This window comes from Trachurus trachurus (genome assembly GCF_905171665.1).
Source record: "Trachurus trachurus genome assembly, chromosome: 1".
NCBI classification, from domain to species: Eukaryota; Metazoa; Chordata; class Actinopteri; order Carangiformes; family Carangidae; genus Trachurus; species Trachurus trachurus.
The window spans coordinates 35,304,374-35,329,576 of record NC_139891.1 but is presented as its reverse complement, the minus strand read 5'-3'; the positions used below and the strand labels follow the sequence as shown (position 1 = coordinate 35,329,576).

General features: G+C 43.2%; 1 protein-coding gene across 1 annotated transcript in view; it reads left to right on the top strand.

Annotated features, from left to right (window-relative positions):
• The window catches only part of LOC310989805 (nidogen-1-like), a gene marked incomplete at both ends in the record, with an annotated part of 38,018 nt that extends 16,531 nt beyond the window's left edge, over positions 1-21,487 (top strand). The window contains 12 exons of the mRNA XM_083976954.1: positions 466-603; positions 1,804-1,932; positions 3,722-3,868; positions 6,301-6,429; positions 11,099-11,347; positions 12,333-12,508; positions 13,981-14,107; positions 15,379-15,550; positions 16,145-16,302; positions 17,314-17,437; positions 18,536-18,648; positions 21,333-21,487. Of these exons, the coding sequence (XP_083833080.1) occupies positions 466-603; positions 1,804-1,932; positions 3,722-3,868; positions 6,301-6,429; positions 11,099-11,347; positions 12,333-12,508; positions 13,981-14,107; positions 15,379-15,550; positions 16,145-16,302; positions 17,314-17,437; positions 18,536-18,648; positions 21,333-21,487 (1,817 nt within the window). The remainder of the gene's footprint in view (positions 1-465; positions 604-1,803; positions 1,933-3,721; positions 3,869-6,300; positions 6,430-11,098; positions 11,348-12,332; positions 12,509-13,980; positions 14,108-15,378; positions 15,551-16,144; positions 16,303-17,313; positions 17,438-18,535; positions 18,649-21,332) is intronic.
• Between the last annotated feature and the right edge of the window lie 3,716 nt (positions 21,488-25,203).

The window sequence follows — 25,203 nt, the reverse complement described above, 5'->3', positions numbered from 1 at the left end:
AACAAACAGGACTCAGCTGGAGGCAGCTGCTAGAAACATCTGGCTCGTGTTTCCTGTAAGGAAACTTCAAACATGGAGCTCCAACATTCAGCTGCATGATGGGAACAAGAGGACGCTTTGGTTTCTCCCTGATGAGTCACTTTACTCCTCAGAGTCACTAGTGCTGTGGAGCAACTGATCAATGAACCGAAGCTGCAGCCGACGATCAGATTAATTATCTAAATATGAATTATCTGTTCTATAAAACAATAGAAAACATTGAAGACATGTTGGTCTGCAGGAGTTGGACATTCACCCCAACCCACCAGGGGAGGATCTGAAGAACTATTAAACACTGATTCATGTGAAGCTACGAGAGTAGAGACCTGAGACGATTTGTCCCGGTTCAGACCTGGGAACAGTTTTAATGTGCGTGTGAATTTCTGAAGATGAGGAAGTGACGTGTTTTTCTATCTGTTGTGACAGGTACTCTACCGGAGCAGAACCCGTGTTTCACCGGCCGACACGGCTGTGACATCAACGCCATGTGCAGATCAGGGGAAGGCCTCCAGTTCACCTGTGAATGTGCCTCTGGTTTCTACGGAGACGGACGCTACTGCCACGGTAACACAACCTCATATCAGAGTTTTGAACACTGTCGGAAATGAATACAGTAAAATAATTATGTATACTCTGAATCATGTCTGTTTTAGTCACGATGTGGAAAATTGTTCAGATGATGGTTTTTGTTCTAGAGTTGAAATTGTTTTATTCTAAAGTCAGACAGCGCCAGTTAAAGGTTACAGAGCAAATAATGCTTGAATGGTTTAAAAGAACAACAAAAGAAAAAAAAGGTGAATAAAAAACAAACCTTCACAAATCAGAAAAAGGTTTTTTCTTTATGAGCAATTATAGTGACTTAAGTCAGATAATATTAATATGATTTTTTAAAATAGCTTGTTGTAGGTTCTGCTAATGCTACATAACAAAAGTTAGCATTAAAAGCTGTTTACGTACCAAAGATAGAGAAAAACACACATTCTAACTCTTGTTTCTGTCACATCTCTACTATTAATGTAGTTAGCAAGCTAACCAGCTGGTTCTGTTTGGTTTTCTGAAGTTAACTAGCTAACTAGTTCCAGCACAGCCCCTCGTTAGCATTCTGACCAGCTAGCCCCAGCTAGCCCCAGCTAGCCCAGTTAGCACACTAACTACCCAGCCCTAGCACATGTACTGAGGTTGAACCAGCTAGCACTGACTAGTCTATGATGTTAGCATTTTAAACAGCTAGCCGCAGCCCTGGTGTTAGCACGCCACCCAGTTATGGTGCGTTCCATTTACCTCGGAAGTTGGAAGTCGGAGCTGGGAATGACGTCAAAGCCGAGCTATCAGCGTTCCAGTTACAAAGTCGGGAAACAAGAAACCGATCCAGGCTATTGTTAGCATGCATTAGTAGCATTTACATACGCCAAACAATACCATACGACTGATTTAGTGCGACAAAAACTTGTCAGAAGTGCTTAGAAATGGAATATTACAGGAGCTTCTACTACTGTTTACACACGGGGCAGCCATCTTGGAAAGTCAACTCAGGGGTTTCGAGGCAATTCTCCGACTTTCTGAGTAGGAAATCCGACCTCGAGGGGTGTTCCAGTTGAAATGTACAGCTCGGAACTCAGAAATTCCAACTTCAGAATACAAATGGAGCGCACCATTAGCCCCCGGCCTGTCTTGTCACTGTTAGCTAACATGCTACTGCGAGTCGCTATCTAGATATCTCATCAGATCAAAACATTCACTTGCATGTCGTTGTCGTGGCGACAGATGTGGACGAGTGCAGGGAGACGCCTGGTGTCTGTGGAGCCAACGCCGAGTGCACGAACCTGCCGGGAACTTTCCGCTGCGAGTGTTTGACCGGCTTCGTGTTCGCCAGCGACGGAAAGACCTGCATCGGTACGTTCAAGAGAGTGTGTGTGTGTGTGTGTGTGTGTGTGTGTGTGTGTGTGTGTGTGTGTGTGTGTGTGTGTGTGTGTGTGTGTGTGTGTGTGTGTGTGTGGACAGCTGTGTGGGTGGGTGGAGTGGTGTATAGTTCCTGTGTGTGAGTCTTTGTCTGAGGAAGCCTCTTGTTGTACAGATGTTGTTGTAAAAGTCCCAGAGAGACTTCAACAATCAGGGCTTTTGTCCGACGGAGATGGAGACTGGATCAGTGGAGAGACTCAGGACAGGAAGCTAAGGACACAGCAGAACCAGAACCAGAACCAGAACCACTGTTTGTAGAGCTCAGAGGTCTCATTGATGTTGGCTGGCTGTCATGTGTACACTGCAAAAACTCGAAATCTTTCCAAGAATATTTGCCATATTTCTTGTCAAAATGTCTCATTTCTAGTCAAAATCTCTTTCCACTTTAAAATAAGACTTATCACCTAAATATTTACTTGTTTTTAGATAATTTTCACTTGTTTTAAACAAAATTTCACTTGAAATAAGTAGAGAAAAAATAAGAAAAAAATTACAAAAGCTTGTAATAAGAAAGACAAACGTCCTCCACCATCAGATTTTTCTACTTATTTCAAGTGAAAATATGCTTGAAAGAAGTTTTTTTTTAAAGTGTCTACTCTAAAAACAAACTACTTTTTAATGTGATGAGTCTTATTTTAAGTATAGGTAGATTTGTTTTGACTAGAAATGACATTTTGACTAGAAATAAGACAAATATTCTTGGTAAGATTTTTTGCAGTGTATGGTGGCCCAGAAGTGCACAAGACAACATTTGACTTGGCTTGTTCCAGCGATTTTTGGGCTTTTTCGCCTTTAATGGATAATATAGTTGGGAGAGAAACAGCAAATGGGAGGCAGAGAGAGGGGGAATGACATGCAGCAAAGGGCCGCCTGAGTCGGGATTCAATACCAGCTGCAGCAAGGACTATAACCTACCAACTGAGCTAAACGACGCCCCGATTTTTGTCCTTTTTGTAGGCTATTATGTATTTTGAAACCAAAGCAGCTTTCACTTGTTTGTGTTTTTGTGGTAGATTAAACATTTTATTTTGAAAGGACACATTGCAACCACAAAGCATTATGGGAAAGATATGTCAGCTCTGAGTGAGTCCTAACATATTAAACTCTAATATCTGTTAGTCAGAACGGTTGTGGTTCTGAAGGGTTCTGTTGGATTTAACCATGATGCTCTGCTTAAAGGGATAGTTCAACATTTAGTCAAATTGGCCCATTGCCATAATCGCTATAGTCATAGCAGTAGGTTCGTTACCTTTAATTGTCGGTGCAAGCTATTTTTAGAACGGCGGAGCAGAGCCGTGAGCTGCTCAGAGCTACGCTACGGAACGGAGGCTCATGGGATTTCTTGGTTTCCCTCATCAAACTCATCAAATACACAATCCAACAACTCCACAACGCTCTGGTGGACAAGTTGTGACCTGCACATTCACCAAGCTATGAGATAATAACACAACGTTACCAGACAGAGTTGTTTTAGAGGGAAATACAGAGACTGTTGATGAAAAACTGTCCCTGAAGGCAACGTGCATCAGAGGTTTTGCATGAATTTCCCTACGAACCTACTGCTATGACTATAGGGATTATGGCAATAGGCCAATTTGACTAAATGTTGAACTATTCCTTTAACAACTGTTTTGTTTCGGCACCAAAACAAACCGATTTATGAGTTTAATGTGACTAAATAAATAAATGAATGAACCTGGACTGTGTTTCTGTGTTTCTGCAGCAGAGAACCGGCCCGTGGTGGATCACTGCCAGAGAGGAAGTCACGACTGCGACGTGGCTGAGCGGGCGCTGTGCAGCTACACCGGAGGCTCCGCCTACCTCTGCTCCTGCCGGCCCGGTTTCCAGGGCGACGGCCGGGTGTGTCGGGGTGAGTGTGTCTGTCTGTGTGTGTGTGTCTGTCTGTGTGTGTGTGTGTGTGTGTGTGTGTGTGTGTGTGTGTGTGTGTGTGTGTGTGTGTGTGTGTGTGTGTGTGTGTGTGTGTGTGTGTGTGTGTGTGTGTGTGTGTGTGTGTGTGTGTGTGTGTGTGGACCTTGGGTGGATCTCTGGTGTTATGACTCTTCGGTAAAGTCACAGACTCAACATGAAGCAGCTGAGGATCCTCCGTCCTGCTGCTCTAAAGTAGAACCTCCTCCTCCTCTTTTTTCTCCTCCTCCTCTTCGTCCTATTCATCTTCCTCCTCCTCCTCCTTTTCATCCTCCTTCTCCTCCTCCTCTTCTTCTCTCACCACCTCCTCTTCCTCTTCCTCCTCCCTCTACTCCTCTTTTTTCTCCTTCTCCTCTTCGTCCTATTCATCCTCCTCCTCCTCCTCCTCTTCTTCTCCCTCCACCTCCTCCTTCCCTTCCTCCTCTCCTCCTCCTCTTCCTCCTTCCTCTCCTCCTCCTCTTTTTTTCTCCTCCTCCTCTTCGTAGTATTCATCCTCCTCCTCCTCTTTTTTCTCCTCCTCCTCTTCATCCTCCTTCTCTTCCTCTTCCTCTTCCTCCTCCTCTTCTTCTTCCTCCTCTTCCTCCTTCCTCTCCTCCTCCTTCTCATCCTCCTCTTCTTCTTCCTCTTCCTCCTCCTCCTCTTCCTCCTTCTCCTCCTCCACTTCTTCTTCTTCCTCCTCTTCCTCCTTCCTCTTCCTCCTCCTCCTCTTCCTCCTTCTCCTCCTCCACTTCTTCTTCTTCCTCCTCTTCCTCCTTCCTCTCCTCGTCCTCCTCCTCTTTTTTCTCCTCCACCTTGTTCCTATTCATCCTCCTTCTCCTCCTCCTCCTCCTCCATCACATCACTGACACTAACAGTTGCAGGTGAATAAAGGTGTAGTTCAGCCAAACTGAGACTGTGTGGATGAAAACACCTATAGCAGCCCCGTTTCTATAGAAACCTGTTGACTTCACCTGTACCTGCTGTGTCTGTGTTGCTGTTGATCCTGGGCCGTCTCCATGGCGACGTCATACGTATGGTGTGATGTTAAACTGGTGTTTTTACTGATGAGGACGAGTTACCTGAAGGACGTCCATTAAAACACAACACATTCATACAACACTTGATATGTTTATACATATATATCCATTTAGGCTACTTATAAATATACTATAAAGTGTAGCTATGTGGTTTGAATCTGAGTGAGAGAACATGTGCGCTCTCTAAACCGTTCCCCAGAGAAACGCTGAGCTCTCAGGTGTCGCTCACAGATTTACCTTCGTAGCCTCTGTAGCTGTGACTGTCTGCCGGTCATAAACACTGACACAGACCAGAGGAGCCACAGACAGACACACAGTCGGTCGGTCGGTCAGTAACTCAGCTCCGTCAGGAAACGCTTCCACCTGGACAGGAAGTGCAGAAGATCCCTGTCCGTCGACAGCTGTGTAGCTCATCTCTTGTATATACATCGTCCTCCTCCTCCTCCTGGTCCGGGCGCGGCTCCAGACTGCGGACGGTGAGGAATGTTCCTGCAGCTGGACCCGAGCCTCCGTCCACGGCGCTCGGCCACGAAGCCTCTGATTTAAAACCGTGACCGGTCTCCAGAGAAAACGCACAGAGAGGTTTCACTGAAGCTGCTGAGAACGAGACGGTCGATCGGCTCCACTGTGGACACCTGATACACACAACTGTCATGGAAACAACATATAAGTTCATTTCAAGACTTTTTCTCAGGCCGTAAAATAAGTTCACTGATGGGAAAGTGCTGCAGCTTTAGCTTTAGCTTCAGCTGCTGAAGCTAAACTCACAGAATCAGGAGGTTTGTGGACTGTGACGAATCCAACAGTACAATAGAAAGAAATTAATTCATAAAATCCTTCCTTTACTTTTATGACCAATAACCGGTAACAGCGATATAACGGGGGAAACAGTAACTTTTTTGATTACTGTTACTGAAAAAAAGTAGTGCCGTCAGTAACGCCATTATTTCATAACGCTGTTATTCCCATCATCACTGTGATCAAAAGACAAAGACGAATCCCAGAAGTTGTTTGAACAATGAAACAGTGGAACGTACGGTCCTGAAGAAGCTAACGGTTAGCAAATGCGTGATGACAAAACTCCAAATGCTAAAAATAGACCAAAAAAAATCAGTATGCTAACATTTTCGTATTGTCATGGTGAGAATGTTAGCACACTTATGTTAGCCTGTACTGACGTTTCTGTTTGTTTGTTTGTTTGTTTGTGAGCTGTGAGCGGGGAAACTACACAATTAAATCTGAGACAGGGTAGACAGGTGCTGAACTGAAGAAGCTAACGATTAGCCGCTAGCTCCGGCAGTTGATGTTGAAGTTGGTTTCTATGGTGATTAATTGTATCTCTCTCTCTCTCTGTGTCCAGATGTGGACGAGTGTCAACAGGATCCATGTCACCGCGACGCTCTCTGCTCCAACACTCAGGGCTCCTACAGCTGCCGGTGTCATCCTGGTTTCCACGGCGACGGTTTCCAGTGCAACCCCGTGTCCACAGGTAGGTCGGATGACGCCTAGCATAACCTGGAAGTTGGTAAAAGTACGGTGGCTCAGAGGGGTCAAAACACCGACGCTGACGACTTCATCGGTTTGACAGAAACTCCCCAGCAACAAACAGGAAGTGTTTCTGAAGGACACAATAAAGGGAGGGACCAGAAGGCTAAAGGCTAATGCTAAGCTAACTGGTCCCTCAATTTATTAACTGGTCCCTCACTTTATTGTGTCCCTCACTTTATTGACTGGTCCCTCACTTTATTGACTGGTCCCTCGCTTTATCGTGTCCCCAGACCGGTCTCTTGCTTTATTGACTGGTCCCTCACTTTATTGTCTGGTCCCTCACTTTATTGTGTCCCTCACTTTATTGACTGGTCCCTCACTTTATTGTGTCCCTCACTTTATTGACTGGTCCCTCACTTTATTGACTGGTCCCTCGCTTTATCGTGTCCCCAGACCGGTCCCTCGCTTTATTGACTGGTCCCTAGCTTTATTGACTGGTCCCTCGCTTTATTGACCGGTCCCTCACTTTATTGACTGGTCCCTCAATTTATTGACTAGTCCCTCACTTTATTGACCGGTCCCTCGCTTTATTGACTAGTCCCTCACTTTATTGACTGGTCCCTCGCTTTATTGACCGGTCCCTCACTTTATTGACCGGTCCCTCGCTTTATTGTCTAGTCCCTCACTTTATTGACTGGTCCCTCACTTTATTGACTGGTCCCTCGCTTTATTGTGTCCCTCAGTTTATTGACTGGTCCCTAGCTTTATTGACTGGTCCCTCGCTTTATTGACCGGTCCCTCACTTTATTGACCGGTCCCTCACTTTATTGACTGGTCCCTCAATTTATTGACTGGTCCCTCACTTTATTGACTGGTCCCTCACTTTATTGTGTCCCCAGACCGGTCCCTCGCTTTATTGACTGGTCCCTAGCTTTATTGACTGGTCCCTCGCTTTATTGACCGGTCCCTCACTTTATTGACCGGTCCCTCGCTTTATTGACTAGTCCCTCACTTTATTGACTGGTCCCTCACTTTATTGACTGGTCCCTCGCTTTATTGTGTCCCTCAGTTTATTGACTGGTCCCTAGCTTTATTGACTGGTCCCTCGCTTTATTGACCGGTCCCTCACTTTATTGACCGGTCCCTCACTTTATTGACCGGTCCCTCACTTTATTGACCGGTCCCTCACTTTATTGACTGGTCCCTCAATTTATTGACTGGTCCCTCACTTTATTGACTGGTCCCTCACTTTATTGTGTCCCCAGACCGGTCCCTCGCTTTATTGACTGGTCCCTCGCTTTATTGACCGGTCCCTCACTTTATTGACCGGTCCCTCACTTTATTGACTAGTCCCTCACTTTATTGACTGGTCCCTCACTTTATTGACTGGTCCCTCGCTTTATTGACTGGTCCCTCGCTTTATTGTGTCCCTCAGTTTATTGACTGGTCCCTCGCTTTAATGTGTCCCTCTATTTATTGACTGGTCCCTCACTTTATTGACTGGTCCCTCGCTTTATTAACCGGTCCCTCACTTTATTGACTGGTCCCTCACTTTATTGTGTCCCTCACTTTGTTGACCAGTCCCTCGGTTTATTGACTGGTCCCTCACTTTATTGACTGGTCCCTCACTTTATTGTGTCCCTTGCTTTATTGACCGGTCCCTCGCTTTATTGTGACTGGTCCCTCATTTTATTGACTGGTCCCTCATTTTATTGACTGGTCCCTCATTTTATTGACTGGTCCCTCGCTTTATTGACTGGTCCCTCACTTTATTGACTGGTCCCTCACTTTATTGACCGGTCCCTCACTTTATTGACTGGTCCCTCAATTTATTGTGTCCCTCACTTTAATGTGTCCCTAGACTGGTCCCTCAATATTTTGACTGGTCCCTCGCTTTATTGTGTCCCTCAATTTATTGTGTCCCCAGAAACACTTCCTGTTGAGTTGTGAGGTTCTGTCTCTGCATGCAGTGTGTTTTCTCAGCCTGCTCTGTGTTGAGCCCTCAGGGCCACCGTACCGTACCGTAGCACAGCGCCGAGCTGAAGGATGTTTGAGTGTCAACAGCTTCATGTGAGACTCAACAAACATCTGAGGCTGCGTTCACTGACAGACAGAATAATTAAAGACCAATTATCTGTCTGGTCCTGAAGAGGCGATGAAATGTGTTTAAACAATCACACACGTTCTTTCATTCTTAGATAAAATAAACTGATATCATCATCATATTTCAACACAAAATGATAAAAATCTGTTGAAATAGTAAAAACAAAACAATAACAAAGGTTTAGTGACGTCACAAAGCAGCATGGGATCATGGGAGTTGTTGTCTTCAGCTTCTTGTTTCTATTTCAACCATCAGAGACAAACACAACAGGATGTGATGTCATCAACAGGCGACCAATGAAACGATTTCTCTGTTTTAAGAACTAATGGACCAGACTTCAAAATAACTGACTCATGTGCAAAGAAAATACAATTACAAAGGGGAACAATACCTAAGAATAAGACAGAAATATATAATAAAATATATCCTACAATGTCCAAAACAATAAAAAATATACACACTGCAAAAACTCAACATCTTTCCAAGAATATTTGTCTTATTTCTTGTCAAAATGTCTCATTTCTAGTCAAAACGAATCTCTTTCCACTTTAAATATGACTCATCACCTTAAAAATTAACTTGTTTTTAGATCATTTTCACTTGTTTCAAACAAATTTTCACTTGAAATAAGTAGAAAAATCTGCCAGTAAAAGCAAGTTTTTTTGTGCTTGTAATAAGAAAGAAAAACTTGCTCCACTGTCAGATTTTTCTACTTATTCCATGTAAAAAATATGCTTGAAAGAAGTAAAAGGTGTCTGAAAAACAAGCTACTTTTAATGTGATGAGTCTTATTTACAAAGGCAAATTTCCACTGTGTTTTTAAAACCACTGGACAATAAAGTCTTCTTATCTTATCTTATCTTATCTTATTTTAAGTAGAATGAGATTTGTTTTGACTAGAAATAAGACAAATATTCTTGGTAAGATTTTGAGTTTTTGCAGTGCAGAACTAGTGTAAAAAGGAACGGCCTAAACGGTATAGAGGTATATGGTTGTATTATTGTACACGGGTGATATATTGTTCTATTTATAGATGGTTACACACTGAAGTCTTCTCCCTGCTTTTTGTTGTTGTTGTTGTGCTGCTGTGTGTGTCAGCCTCCTCCTCCTCCTCCTCCTCCTCCTCCTCCTCCTCCTCCTCCTCCTCTCTGACTCCAGGTGTTGGCAGCTGGAGTTAATCACACACTTCGCTGCTCCAAACCAAAGTTTTGTCATATTTTCATGCTTCTCTCTTCTTTTATGACGGCGCCTCTGGAAACCATCATTTTCTTCTGTCCCCTGTCAAAACTTGTCGCAGCTCGGTCTCCTTTTGTCTCCGGCCTTTGATCCGGACCCTTCTCTCTCTCTCTGTCTCTCTGTATCTCTGGTGGGGGTCGTCCTCCTCCCCCCTCCTCCCCCCTGCTGCTCCTTGTGGTTTAGTCTGTGGCTGATGGGCCAGACTGCGGTGTTGTGGCTGCTCCGCGGTCGCACATCGACGCCCTTGGGGATAAGAGAGTGTGAGGGAGCGGCGGCGGCGGCTCCAGATGTGGCCGTGACCACCGTCTGTGTCTCCTCAGCAGCTGCCACGTACTGTACTGAGCCCTGTCTGTCTGTCTGCTCACAGCACTGTCAATAAAGTTCAGTCAAACCAGCAGCAGCTCACCAGAACGGATGTAGACAGAAAAATTAGCTAGTGATCATTTATTATTCATCGTCAGGGATTCATGTTTCCTGTTCAAAAGTGATAAGATGAGATAATAGATTGGATCAAATCTTGAAAATCGGTCGTTCAAAGCTGAAAAAAGATTCTGAGTTCATTCACAGTGGATTTTGAAGGACAAATAAACAACATTTATAATGTATATTTGCTTTTTTTCTATGTATTTATTGTGGATCAGATTAGGTCTGGCTGTTTAAAAAAACCCATTTTCAACTCAACACAACAGGGCCGGTCCAAGACTCCACAGGGCCCTGAGCAAGATTTTATTTTGGGGCCCTTTATTACTGCCAATAATACTGATTATTGATCTTTTACACACCTATAAACTTATTTATAAGCTATTTTTAGAACGGCGGAGCAGAGCCGTGAGCTGCTCAGAGCTACGCTACAGAAGCTCATGGGATTTCTTGGTTTCCCTCATCAAACTCATCAAATACACAATCCAACAACTCCACAACGCTCTGATGGACAAGTTGTGACCTGCACATTCACCACACTATGAGATAATAACACAACGTTACCACACAGAGTTGTTTTAGAGGGAAATTCATGCAAAACCACTGATGCGCGTTGCCTTCAGGGACAGTTTTTCATCAAGCAGTCTCTGTATTCGGAGCGTTGTGGAGTTGTTGGATTGTGTATTTGATGAGTTTGATGATGATGGGAAACCAAGAAATCCCATGAGCCTCCGTAGCGGCTCGCTGCTCTGCTCCGCCGTTCTAAAAACAGCTTGCACAAACCTACTGCTATGACTATAGGGATTATGGCAATGGGCCAGTTTGACAAAATGTTGAACTGTCCCTTTGTGATGGAATATTGATTATTGATCCTGGATGTCTCACTCTGACTGTTATTCTGTGTCCTCAGAGCGGGAGAAGACGCCATGTGAGCGCCAGAGAGAGAGCGCTCAGGCCGCCGCCGCCGCCGCCGGCTCCGGCTTCTTCTCTTTCTTCCGTCCTCGTCCGGCCGTCGGCGGTCAGTTCGTCCCTCAGTGCGACGAGCACGGAGCCTTCGAGCCGACACAGTGTCACGTCAGCATCGGTCAGTGCTGGTGCGTGGACGCCGCCGGGCAGGAGATCCCCAACACCCGCACCGGGCCGGGCAGCACGCCGCTCTGTGAGTGAACGCAGCTTTAAAGGGATACGCCAACATTTTTTTTTTTCCCCGTGTCTTGCCTCACTCCCGAGTCCATGACCAGCAGATAGACACCATCCTTTCCACTGTGCGTGCAGTAACAAGGGAGAGCCGTATTAGCTAAACGTAATTAGCTTAGCTCAAACACTGGAAGTGTATGGGTAGTGTTAGCCTGCCTCCTACCCGAGCTGAAATCAGCAGTCAGAAGCTGATTTCATTTTAGCTCTAAACTCTGTAAATATATCACTTTATCCACATTTCAAACATTTTTAGGCGAGAAAGTAGCCGTTTAGATCAGCAGTGTGTCGTTAATTTGTCTAAATACCAGCTGTTTACAATTTTGTTCGGACGAATTCAGCGCTACTCAAGCTAGCTGTTGTGACCAACGCACTTCCGGTTACTTTCACAAAATAAAACACCCGTTGCCCTTTGCAAACAGAAAACCATGACGATAGAATTTGTGCTTTTACTTTGAAACAGGAAGCTAACCTACCCTCGATGTAGCTAGCTTGAACCGAAATAAAGCGTCTTTGCTTGAACCCTCCGTTTTGACCGATCTCGTCCCGTTAGCGGCATTTGACCGCTCAAGATGCCTTACCGGAGAGTTTTGTCAGCTCTGAGACGAAGATCGGCCCGCCGGTTTCCGTTTAGAGTTGCTGAAGAGTTTCTCTGATGACTTTAAGTGGAGGCAGGCTAACACTACCCATACACTTCCAGTGTTTGAGCTAAGCTAATTAGTGACTTTAGGTGGAGGCAGGCTAACACTACCCATACACTTGCTAATTACGGGCGATACGGCTCTATCTCCCTTGTTACTGCACGCACAGTCGAAAGGATGGTGTCTATCTGCTGGTCATGGACTCGGGAGTGAGGCAAGACACGGAAAAAAAATGTTGGCGTATCCCTTTAACCTCAAACATTGACTCACACGACAAACAGCCAGTCACTGACTTCCCTCCCTGTGCAGGTATCAACCAGGCGGTGACTCCGCCCCCTGCCGTCGGCCCGACGCCGCGGCCTGACGTTCACCCCGTCGCCGCGGGAACGCACCTGCTGTTCGCTCAGAGCGGGAAAATCGAGCAGGTTCCTCTGGACGGATACAACATCAAGACGGACGAGGCCAAACCTCTGCTGCACATCCCAGTAAGACCTGACACAGCTGGACACAGCTGGAACCTGGTGTTTAACTTTGGGTTAAACACATAAGGACTTTTAAAATCAAAACAAGTCGGCATGTGTCGATGCAGAAATCATTCACTTTGATAAAAGGCTAATTTACCTCTTTATTTTGGCTTTCCCATTATCATTACAATAGTAAAAGGCTATTTTAGTCATTTCCCACCATTATTCTTAAAGGAATAGTTCACTAAAAAATGAAATTCAGTCATTATTGACTCCCCCTCATGCTGATGAATACTCTGGAATAGTTTTTTATTCCTCAAAGTGCATCTGGAGACCCGGGAGGCCGGTTCGTAGTCCAACCAAAACTTTATATGAGAGTCAATAGGGACCGACACAAAAACGTCCATAAAACTACACAACAACCATTTAATATTCCTCCACACTGCTCGTCCACTGCAATCCAAGTGTCCTGAAGGGAGATAGTCCAGAGTTTACTGGAAACTACCTCATTTAGGACATTTTTACAGCCTAACGAAGTCCGGACTTTGGCAGCAACCGATCTGCAGAGCTGGTCGGCCGGCCAACCGTCGTCGTCATCCCGGGGGGAGAAAACAATCGCTACAATCGTTTACTGGAAACAATGTCATTTAGGACATTTTTACAGCCTAAACAGTCCTGTATTGAATTTACCTGGCGTTCATGCGATGTACTCTGGACTATCTCCCTTCAGGACACTTGGATTGCAGTGGACGAGCAGTGTGGAGGAATATTAAATGGTTTTTGTGTAGTTTTATGGACGTTTTTGTGTCGGGCCCTATTGACTCTCATATAAAGTTTTGGTTGGACTAGGAACCGGCCTCCCGGGTCTCCAGATGCACTTTGAGGAATAAAAAACTACTACGGAGTATTCACGGCTCATTCACGTGAAAGAAAACACCTGATTTAAACCATCTGTTTCCTGTCTTTGTGCTGCGTACGGCTACGTCTGATGCTACCTAGCTTCGCCATAATGTGGTGAAAAGCACCTTCAGCTTCACCTTTAGCGGCTGCAGTTGCTTTTGTTATAGAAGCAGTTTGTTTTACTGACATCATCCTACATCTGTATTGATTAGCTCAGAGTGTGAACTGATCACTAGAGAAATCTTTCTGGAGCTCCAGATGTGAATATGTTGAGTTGTTGAGTTGTTGGGACGTTGTCAAGAAGATGATTCTTGGCTCCTTCCTGTCCGTATGTAAAGACGTCGGCGAACATACAGAGTCGCACACTGTCGCTGTTCATCGTGAGTCGAGCGTTGGCGCCTGAAACAATCCTCCGTTTGTTCTGCAGCACATTTCAGCGTCAGAACTCTTTTCTCCTCTGACATGAAGTTCATAAATCTGCAGCCTCTTCAGCCGAACGTCACACAAAAGACTCTTTGAAAACGTCTCACAGAAGAATGAATGAATGAATGAATGAAAGTCTGTTTCCCCGTGTGTCTCTCCTCTCCTCTCAGGACCGCGTGGTGATCGCCGTGGCCTACGACTGCGTGGAGAAGACGGTTTACTGGACGGACATCACCGGGCCGGCCATCAGCAAGGCCAGTCTGAGCGGAGGAGACGTCGTCCCGGTCGTCACTCAAGGTACAACGGACGTCACCGTGATGTAGCAACGAGGAAAGAGTTAAAGGGATATCAATCAATCAATCAATCAACTTTATTTATAAAGCACATTTAAAAAACCACAGGGGAAGCCAAAGTGCTTTACATTGAGACATAAAATAGGTTTAAGATTAAGATAAAAGGAATAAAGACACAAAATCACTTCAAAAAACATAAAAAACAAGTCTGAGTGAAGCGCTGGAGCCGCGGACCGATTCCCGACCGTCACAGACAACTAAAGCCTCGACTGGTAACAAGTATTAGGGCCGTTGTCGTGAGCTAGCTCAAGTAGCAGTTAGCATCCGCCGCTAACACCGTCTTCCCAGTTCACCACAACGGCATAACAACATACACGGAGGCGAATGGTCGGCTATCGGCCCACAGCTCCTGCGCTTCTTTTGGACTGTATTTCCTTTCCTTTGCGGTCCTGACAACTGCTGCTGTCTGGGGCAGGAGGCTACACAGCTTAGCCCGAGAGGAGGAGCCCAGTTTCAATGTTTTGTTTACAAACTGCAACGAACAAAACTCCAGACCCTACCTTTAAAGGCGAGGGAGTAGAAGTGGGTTTTTAAAAGAAATTTAAAAACAGGAAGCGAGGAGGCCTGTCTAACATTCAAAGGCAGCTCATTCCGAAGCTTGGGTGCAGCAGCGGAAAATGCTCTGTCACCTCTGAGCTTCAGCCTTGTTTCAGGGACTGTCAGCAGCAGCTGGTCGGCTGATCTTAGGGATTGGGGTGGGCAGTAAGGCTGAAGCAGATCGGATAGATAAGGTGGAGCAAGGTTGTTCAGGCATTTAAAAACAAATAACAAAAGCTTAAAATTGATTCTGCGTTACACTGATGCTGCATTCACCTGCAGTCGGGCAGACGGCCGTCTGTAACAAACCAGATCACAGAAGTCCAGAGAAAGCCGGTAAAACGTGGGTCAGGTAAACAATACGACATCGCCATGACAACATATTGTCACGTGTATTGTTTTGCCTCGTGCTGACCACTTGTTTACATAGAGGCTTGTTTATGCCGTTACGTGCAGCGGCTGTCGTCCGTCTGCCCAATTTCACGTGAATGCAGCATGAAAAATACGATTGAGTTGCTTGTGATATACAACCGCAAAAACAGGTAAACAGGTAACACAATAGTTACTTTGCTGGTAATTAGTAGTTTTATAATGTAGTGACTCAGTTACTTTTTGGGAAAAGTAATGTGTAACTGATTACTTGTCAAAAGTAACATGCCCAACACCTTCTGTGTCCAGAGCTGCAGAGTCCTGAAGGCGTCGCCATCGACCACGTGTCGCGCCTCCTCTTCTGGACCGACTCCATGAAGGACACGGTGGAGGTGTCCAAGCTGGACGGCAGCCAGCGCCGCGTCCTGTTCGATACCGACCTGGTGAACCCGCGGCCCATCGTCGCCAACCCGTCGTACGGGTGAGTGAGTGAACGGAGCGGCGTCACGTGATCAGGTTTAAAGGGATAGTTCCAACATTTTGGGCAAATTGGCCCATTGCCATAATCCCTATAGTCATAGCAGTAGGTTCGTTACCTTTAATTGTCGGTGCAAGCTGTTTTTTAGAACGGCGGAGCAGAGCCGTGAGCTGCTCAGAGCTACGCTACGGAGGCTCATGGGATTTCTTGGTTTCCCTCATATACACAATCCAACAACTCCACAACGCTCTGGTGGACAAGTTGTGACCTGCACATTCACCACGCTATGAGATAATAACACAACGTTACCACACAGAGTTGTTTTAGAGGGAAATACAGAGACTGCTTGATGAAAGACTGTCCCTGAAGGCAACGTGCATCAGTGGTTTTACATGAATTTACCTCTAAAACAACTCTGTCTGGTAACGTTCTGTTATTATTATAGCCGTTCTAAAAATAGCTTGCACCGACAATTAAAGGTAACAAACTCTGCTGCTGTGACTATAGGGATTATGGCAATGGGCCAATCTGACAAAATGTTCTAAACTAACCCTTTATTAATAATGTTCTAACTGGTTTTGGTTGTGTTGGCGTCAGGCGTCTGTACTGGGCTGACTGGAACAGAGACGGGCCCAAGATCGAGATGTCCAACATGGACGGGACAGACCGCAGCGTCCTGGTGAAGGACGACCTGGGGCTCCCCAACGGTTTGACCTTCGACACCGACAACCAGCAGCTGTGTTGGGCCGACGCAGGTCAGAGAGAGTAGAGACCTGCACTGCAAACTTTTACCTGAGCACTGTAGCACCTTATTACATTGTATGTTGTTGTTTGTGTTCTTGCATTGCTGCACCCCCATTTCATCTATCTATCCATCCCTGACAGTTTTTTTTTATTGCGCACTGTAGCACTTTATTACACTGTACTACACTATATTTTGGTTTTGTTGTGTTCCCAATCCATCCATCCTAGCACAACTCCATCAAGAAACCCTGTCCTGGTCTTGCATTGTTGCATCTTCATCCATTTTATCCATCCATAAACAGTCTTTTTTTTGTTTTTTCTTTTGTCATAGTAGCGTCATGTTAATTGTCTCTCTTTGTAGTTTTTTTGTCTGTTGGTTTCTGTTGGATACATGTGTGTTTTTCCTGTTTTATGAATTCTGTTGTTATGTCCTTGTGTTTATTTTAATGGCTTTTAACACCTTGCCAGGAGGACTACAGTCGGAAACACTGGCACTTTTACATTTTATTATGTCCATTAATGTGCATTGTCCTCCTTAAAGGGACAACGAGGAGTTTTGGAAAAGCGAAGTGTTTTCACACTACATTTATGAACCTCCGCACCGTGAAATTCTTTGACCGGCGCAAGACAGACTCATGTTTTCATTCATCAAGAATTAAAGTCAGAGGTTGGAAGACGATCACATACCGTCGTAGTTCCCACCATAAACGGTGATTCGGCGGCGTTATTCTCATGACTCACCACGAAACCGAAAGTAAAGAAACGCTGGTCGGCTCGCCCAGCATTTCCACCACCACTAATAATAACAAAATAACCATAGAGACAAAATGATATCTTTATCGAAAATGGGCCCATTAACAAGTGTGGGTAACGCAGATTCATCCACATTAATATGAGACTTTTTTATAACCAAATAGAAACTCCTCGTTGTCCCTTTACAGTAAATAAATTAATAAATGAGGTGAGAGCTGCAGCAGCTGACGAGTCACTGACCCGGTTTCTCCTCCTTCATGGCTCTGCAGGAACCCGAGTGCTGGAGTGTATGGACCCTCACCGCCGGCTGAGGAGACGCATCGTGGAGGGCGTTCACTATCCCTTCGCTCTGGTGGCGTTCGGACGGAACCTGTACTACACCGACTGGAGGAGGTTCGACTTTCTCACTTTCTCACTTCTTTCAACGTTTATTTTTGCATTTTTATTTTGCAAATCAAAGTCAATGAAGCTACCGTATACGGTTCCTCGCCTGTCTATCCACAAGTTTCCGAATGTCGATCATCTATGGTCCAAACCCGGAAGCAGGTTTTGCCAGTTTGGTGGAATTGTACGTTTACGTTTCCATGGTTTTCAGTCGTTGTCATAGTTGCGGTAAACACATGGATCTATTAACGCTGGCTTTTAACACGGATGTCAATTTGTGTGATAATATCCACTGTTACGTAAAAGCTGGTGTGATGATCCATGCGTTTTACAGATTTTCATTGAAAAAAATAAAAAATAAAATCCATGCATTTACCGCGACTACCGAAACCATGGAAACGTAAACATAAAATTCCACCGGAAGAGCAAAACTGGCAAAACAGGCTACGTTTTTGACGTTCGGAAAAAGTTGGATAGAGTCAAACATGTTCAGTATTTTTATAGAATGTTGATAGATAGATGCTTTTCATGCTTTTTTTCTCCACCGAGTCCTTGAAGTTGACCGATATTTCTACTATATTTCTACGCAATCAATCGTTATTTCTTGGCGATATTTCTCGACATTACTATGAAATTAATTGTTATTTATAGACATAATGACGCAATTAATTGTTATTTATAGGCTATTTCTTGACATTATCACGTAATTAGCGGCCTGTAAATTAAAGGGTTCAGTGACAGTATTACTGTATTTTCATTTTCAGTATTAGTATTGTTGTTCAATCATAGTATTGCTGCAGTATAAGTGCTTTTTTTCTATTCGTTTAGCTTCATTTACACTTCACTGTAAATGGGTTTACAGTGGGGAAGAATTACGGACAAATATTTTGCCACAATCCTTTGCTATTTACAAATATATAGTATCTTACAGTCAAATACTGTTCAAATGTTGACCAATATTAGGCATAAAATGTTTAGGTGAACAAGTTGTACGATCAAATATGGAGCCACGATTTAACCAAAATGTCCAACTATATAATGCGTAACGAGTTAAACATGTGACGTGACCTCGTGTGTGTGTGTGTGTGTGTGTGTGGTCGTCGACAGGGAGGCCGTGGTCGCTGTGGATCGTCACGCTGAGAAAGAGACGGAAGAGTTCCTGCCTCAGAAACGCTCTCGGCTGTACGGCATCACCACGGCAACCACGCAGTGTCCGCAAGGTAAGAGGAGTGTACGCTTAGTCTAGTTTAGCATAAAGACCGGAGGCAGATGGGAACATTCCTACTAGTATCAGGACAGAATAATGGGAAAACTGTCTTTCAATTCTTTGCTTCTCTAGACAGCTCTATTACTATTAAAGGGATAGTTCAACATTTTGGCAAATTGGCCCATTGCCATAATCCCTATAGTCATAGCAGTAGGTTTGTTACCTTTAATTGTCGGTGCAAGCTATTTTTAGAACGGCGGAGCAGAGCCGTGAGCTGCTCAGAGCTACGCTACGGAGGCTCATTATGGGATTTCTTGGTTTCCCTCATCATCAAACTCATCAAATACACAATCCAACAAGTCCACAACGCTCTGGTGGACAAGTTGTGACCTGCACATTCACCACGCTATGAGATAATAACACAACGTTACCAATTTGACAAATTGTTGAACTATCCCTTTAAAATTAAAAAGAAAAAAAAGAGTTAAAAAGTCATTATCATTATTAAGTCAAGGCAAAAAAGAAAAAGAAAACATCCATAAATAACAGATAAATAATTAAAGAATAGATTAACTGGTCAATGTTCCTACTTTATTTTACTATTATTTATTCATTTATTGTTAAATCCAGATGTGGAATATAAAAAAAAGACAAAAAATCTATCGATAAATAATCAAACCAAGTCATATTTTGATTCTTGAAAGTCGACTTGAACGTTTTTTGATCGTCTGTAGAAGATAATCGATCAAACTGAGAGAGCAGCGTGGTAGAAACAGACAGAACAGTTGAATGCAGTTTGTTCAGTGGTGAAAGTGAGGTAGTGAGTCTGGCGGCCTGGTGGCGCAGTGGGCGGACGGACGGCATGTTCTCCCTGAGTGTGGTGGTGATTGATTCCAGATGTGTGTAACATGATGTGGGTGATATAAGCGTGGGAACTGTGTGGTGAGAACGAAGCAGCAGCTGTGACTCAACATCTGGCCCTGAGCCCTGGACCTACAGCCTCTACAGCATGATCTGATCCTCTGCTTCCTGTGGCGGTCCGGACTCGAACTCCGATCCTGCTGCAGATGTTCACCAGTGACAGACAGAGAGCGAAGGGGGCGTGGCCTAACGTCATTTGTTTTACCTGTGTTTCTGTAAACTAGAGCACTGGAAAAGAGAGTAACGACACCACCATTGACTCCCGTGGTAATAAGGGTTTTGCACCCCTAGTGGCAGGATATGGGTATTGCAAAAGTGAAGCCCAGAAAACTCATTCACTCCAATGTATGTGTGTTGCCCACTTGCTTGTAAATTGATTAAAAAAAAGGCCATGTTTTTGTTTTTAGGTGTCTTGCTCATATCAAATTATACTTATAATTTGTTTATTACAAAATGTAGATTGAAACATTAATGTAGACAACTGTTTTTTTTTTAATCGCCTATGTTTTAATGTTTATCTGTAAAGGATCCTCAATGATGCTATTAACGTGGGTGATCTATAAATGTCCTTAAATTATAGAAAACACCACACTTGCTCATTCACCAACAATGCAGAGTTGTCAGTTCTTGGGCGCTTTTGCAAAACCCATATTCCTCCATCAGGAGGCGCTTCCATTGGACCAATGCTGTCGTTACTCTCTTTTCCACTGCAGTGCTCTACTGTAAACACGCTGAGCTGGGCGGAGCTTCAGTGGAGTGGGCGGGGCTACAGAGGCTCACTGAGCTCTGATTGGTCGGCATCAGAGCCTGAGACTCAGGAAGATGATCAATGACAACAGATCAATGGTTTTAATTGATTCTTCTCTTCTCTCCTCTCCTCTCATCTTCTTCTTTTCCCTTCTCCTGTCCTCTCTGTATCTCTCTTTCTTTCTCTTCTCTTCCCTTCATCTCTTTTCTCTTCCACTCTTCTCTTACTTTCTTTTCTTTTCTCTTCTCCCCTCTTCTCTTCTTTTCTCCTCTCTTCCCTTCCTCTTTTCTTTTCTCTCCTTTTCTCTTCCATTCTTCTCTTCTCTTACCATCTTTTCTCTTCTCTCCTCTTCCCTTCTTCTCTTCTTTTTTCCTCTCTTCCCTTCTTATTTTATTTTTTCTCCTCTTCTTCTCTTCTCTCTTTTTCTCTTCCATTCTTCTCTTACCTTCTTCTCTTCTCTTACCTTCTTTTCTTCTCTTACCTTCTTTTCTTTTCTCTTCTCTCCTCTTTCCTTCTTCTCTTCTCTTACCTTCTTTTCTTCTCTTACCTTCTTTTCTCTTCGCCCCTCTTCTTTTCTTTTCTCTCCTCTTCTCTTACCTTCTTTTCTTCTCTTACCTTCTTTTCTCTTCTCTTCTCTTACCTTCTTTTCTTTTCTCTTCTCTTCTCTTACCTTCTTTTCTTTTTCTTCGCCCCTCTTCTTTTCTTTTCTCTTCTCTCCTCTTCTCTTACCTTCTTTTCTTCTCTTACCTTCTTTTCTTTTCTCTTCTCTCCTCTTTCCTTCTTCTCTTCTCTTACCTTATTTTCTTCTTACCTTCTTTTCTCCTCTCTTCCCTTCTTCTTTTCTCTTCTCTTCATCTTTCCTCTTCTCCTCCTCTCCTCCTCTTCTTCTCCTCCTCCTCTCCTCCTCTCTTCTTTCCTCCTACTCTTCTCTCCTCCTCCTCTCCTCCTCTCCTCTCCTCCTCCTCTTCTCCTCTCCTCCTCTTCTCCTCCTTCTCCTCCTCTCCTCCTCCTCTCCTCCTCCTCTCCAGCCTATAACTACTGCGCCAACAACGGCGGCTGCTCTCACCTGTGTCTCCCGCGGCTCGGTGGCTTCACCTGCCGTTGCCCGGACAACGCCGCGGACCGCTGCGTGGAGCAGGAGGAGGAGAGGAGAGGAGGAGGAGAGGAGAGGAGGAGCCAGTGATTGGACGACGGCCGCGACGCCGTCAAAAGACAAAACACACTTAACAGAGTTTTTTTTTTTTTTTTTTTTTGTACGTTTGTTACTTGAACTGAACGTTGATCTGATGTTTCGCCGCCGCCGTTGCCTTGACGACGTCTCTGCAGGTGAAACGATGAACTGGTTTCTGATTTGACGCCTGTTTGATTTTGTTTTTTTTAGTTTAAAGGGACAGTAGCATTTTTTTAAGTGGGGTTGTATGATCTACAAATAGCCCCTAAGTACTTTAATTGCAGTAGCAGACTCTCTGCACTCCTCCTGTTAGCAACGCCAGCCCATAATAGCCCTGCCCAGAGATTTACAACATACAGTGTTGTGAACAGACCCAAAGAAACGGCCTATTTTCACGGCCTAAAAGAGGTTTTACCTGAAAAAAAATACACAGTTCTGTTGTTCACTATAATATAATTTTTTCCAGCCCTTCAAAGTGCAGGAAAAACACAGTTTTTATTTGGACCGAACCAACTCAAGTATCCCTCCGCCCAGGGTTAGCGCCCGCCGATCAGCAGTTGGTTAGGTTCAAATAAAAACTGTTTTTTTCTTGCACTTTGAGGGGCTGGAAAAAATTATATTATAGCGAACAATGGAACTGTGTATTTTTTTTTCAGGTAAAACCTCTTTTAGGCCGCGAAAATAGGCCGTTTCTTTGGGTCTGTTCACAACACTGTATGTTGTAAATCTCTGGGCAGGGCTATTATGGGCTGGCGTTGCTAACGGGAGGAGTGCAGAGAGTCTTCTACTGCAATTAAAGTACTTAGGGGCTATTTGTAGATCATACAACCCCACTTTAAAAAAATGCTACTATCCTTTTAATTCCAAAACGATAAAAACGTGACTAAACTCACAAACAGGGATTTTTATTTTTTATTTTATTTTTTTGTTTTTTTACTCAACAGACGGCAGGAAGTGAAAACTCAGAGAAAAACTTCAAAAAAGCTTCAGTTTGTTTACAGCGACTTTACATAACGTCCGACTCTTATCGAGACAATCAGTTCATGGTGAAGACAATCAATCAATGTGAAGAGCGTTATTGATCGCATTGATCGGGTTTCAGTCCAACGAGACTGAACTTGATGTAAAGAAACGGCCACAGCTAGAGCTGCAACTAACGATTATTTCCATTATCGATTAATCCGTTGACTATTTAAACGATTAATCGATTAGTTGTTTGGTTTAACAAAATGTTAAAAAACGTTGAAAAACATCAATCAATGGGGGTGTGACGATGCACTCAGCTCACGAGAACGAGACGAGACGAGATTTTAAGAAAACTACAATGACAAAATATAAGACTGGACCAAAAGACTTTTATTTAACCGAGCTGCACATGCATTTTGAAATGTTTTATTATAACTCTTTACATGCATGATGTAAGCATGAGCTTTTACTGTAATAAACTTCTTCTTCCATGAATTGAAGCTAAAACTAAAACTTATAAAAGTTAAAATAAAATAAATTTAATTAAATTTTTTTTTTTTTTTTTCAAGTGCAAACAATATTATGTGCAGTATGTTTCCCGTTAGTATGTTTTTTGTGCCATTGCACTACTCGGATACTCGAAAAGAACCTAAACCGAGTTGAGTAGAGTTATAACTGTGTAGTGGAAAGGGGTGCAAAGTAATGGTAACTGGTGGAAACCCTGCTTTACATTGTTTTAATATTTAAAAAAATCTAATCAAATCTTGCAAGACAGATTTTTAACGAGTTTAACCACCAGACGACGTCCTCAAATGTCTTGTTTTGTCCACAAACCAAAGAGAGACTCAGTTTATTCTCATAAAGGAACAAAGAAACCAGAAATATTCACATTGAAGAAGCTGAAATCAGAGAATTTTGACTTTTTTTCTCAAAAAATGACCCAAATCAATAATTTGATTATCAAAATAGTTGACGAATAATTTAATAATGGATTATTGGTCGGTTAATTGGTTAATTGTTGCAGCTCTAGTCAGAGCACAATGTCTCGTTGTTCCTCCGATTAAATAACTGTAATAACACTTTATACATTTCCTTCCTGTTTGGTGAATCACTGATCATTTAAGTGCTGCCGTCCTAAATTATTCAGTTTTAGCCTCGTATATTCATTAATTAGAGTTAATTAGTGTTTGTTTATTATTTTAAACGTTTTTTTTTTTTTTTTTTTTATCCCCTGAACTGAACTGAGGCGTTTGTTCAGTGAACGTCTCACTGTGACTTCATCAAGGGCTGAAAAACATTTTAATACTTTAATACAAAAGTTTTTATTCTGTTTAATCTGTTTAAAACTCAAACTGTATTTTTATATGAACGTGTAAATAATGAATAATAATAATAATGACATGATGCCGATGATGTTCTGGTTTCTGTTCGTGGTGCTGGTGTCCACCTGAGATCTACCTGAGGATGAGGAGGATGAGGATGAAGGTGTTCGGTTGTCTGGTCCAGTTTCTGATGTAAAGTTTGTGTTTTCATTAAAAATGAAAAGTTTAAAGGGATAGTTCACCCAAAATTGAAATTTCACTCATTTTCATGTCTCATTTCACTGCTTTGCAGAGCAACACTGGGAGCTTCCGCTACAAACAAGCTTAAAATATAGACTTATTTAATTTTTTTTCGGACCAATTTCTCATGTAGGGGCTTCAATACAAGAGGGACATTACAGACGAGCACTATGGAGGTATTTGGATGTTTTTTGGTGTGTCTTTTTGGACGGAGGACTCTGAAACTTCTCCCAGCCCTTAGTCCACATGAGGGTGAGTAGATAATGAGTGGAATTTGAATTTTGGGTGAACTATCCCTTTAAAGAAACATCAATAATGAATGAAATATGGAAGTTCATCACTGACGATATTAACAAGGTGTGATTTGGAACTTTTTATTCAAAGTGACGATTTTTCATCCAAATTAACATTAAAATGTAGTGAACAGTGATGTCATCAGGTTAAATACTGTTTTAATGATGATGGCGAGCTGTCGCCGTGGTGACGCACGCCACGCAGTGTTGAAGGTGAAGGTGATGATGAGGGTGAAACAGAAACTCAGCTCAGGTTTAGATCTTTTTATAGTTTTTCAGGGAGGATCAGGACACACACACACACACACACACACACAGTGTTGAAGTGGGTCAGTGTCAGTGATGAACAGGAAGTACTGACGGGACGTGTCTGTGCTGAGCATCAACCAGAGGAAACAGTAACAGCCTCAATAAACCTTTTCTACATAACAACAGTCTGCTGGGTTTCATTGGATAATATATATGTGAATGTGTGTGTGTATGTGTGTGTGTGTGTGTGTACAGCAATGGTTGTCAAACTGCTTTACATCAAGGACCCTAAATTGAAACAAATTAGCCCACATTGGATAAAATCTTTAAGCAGACACCAGAAATATACAAATATATGTTCTGAGACCAAAGAACGTTTTTTTTTTGTTTTGTCTGATATTAGGGCCAATATTTTCAGATTTCTGGAAGTAACTGGTACAAATTTAATAAAAAACGTTTAGCTAATAATTTATAGAAAAAAATAGGTAAAAATTCTCAAAACAAAAAAAGGTAAATATTTTTCCCCAAAAAATTAAAAAATTATAGAAAAAGGAGGTAAAATGTATCCAAAAAGTGGTAACATTTCTCAAAAAAAAAATCATTAAAATGTACAGAGACCACTTCAAAATGATTCGTTTTACTATTTATAGGTGTGTGT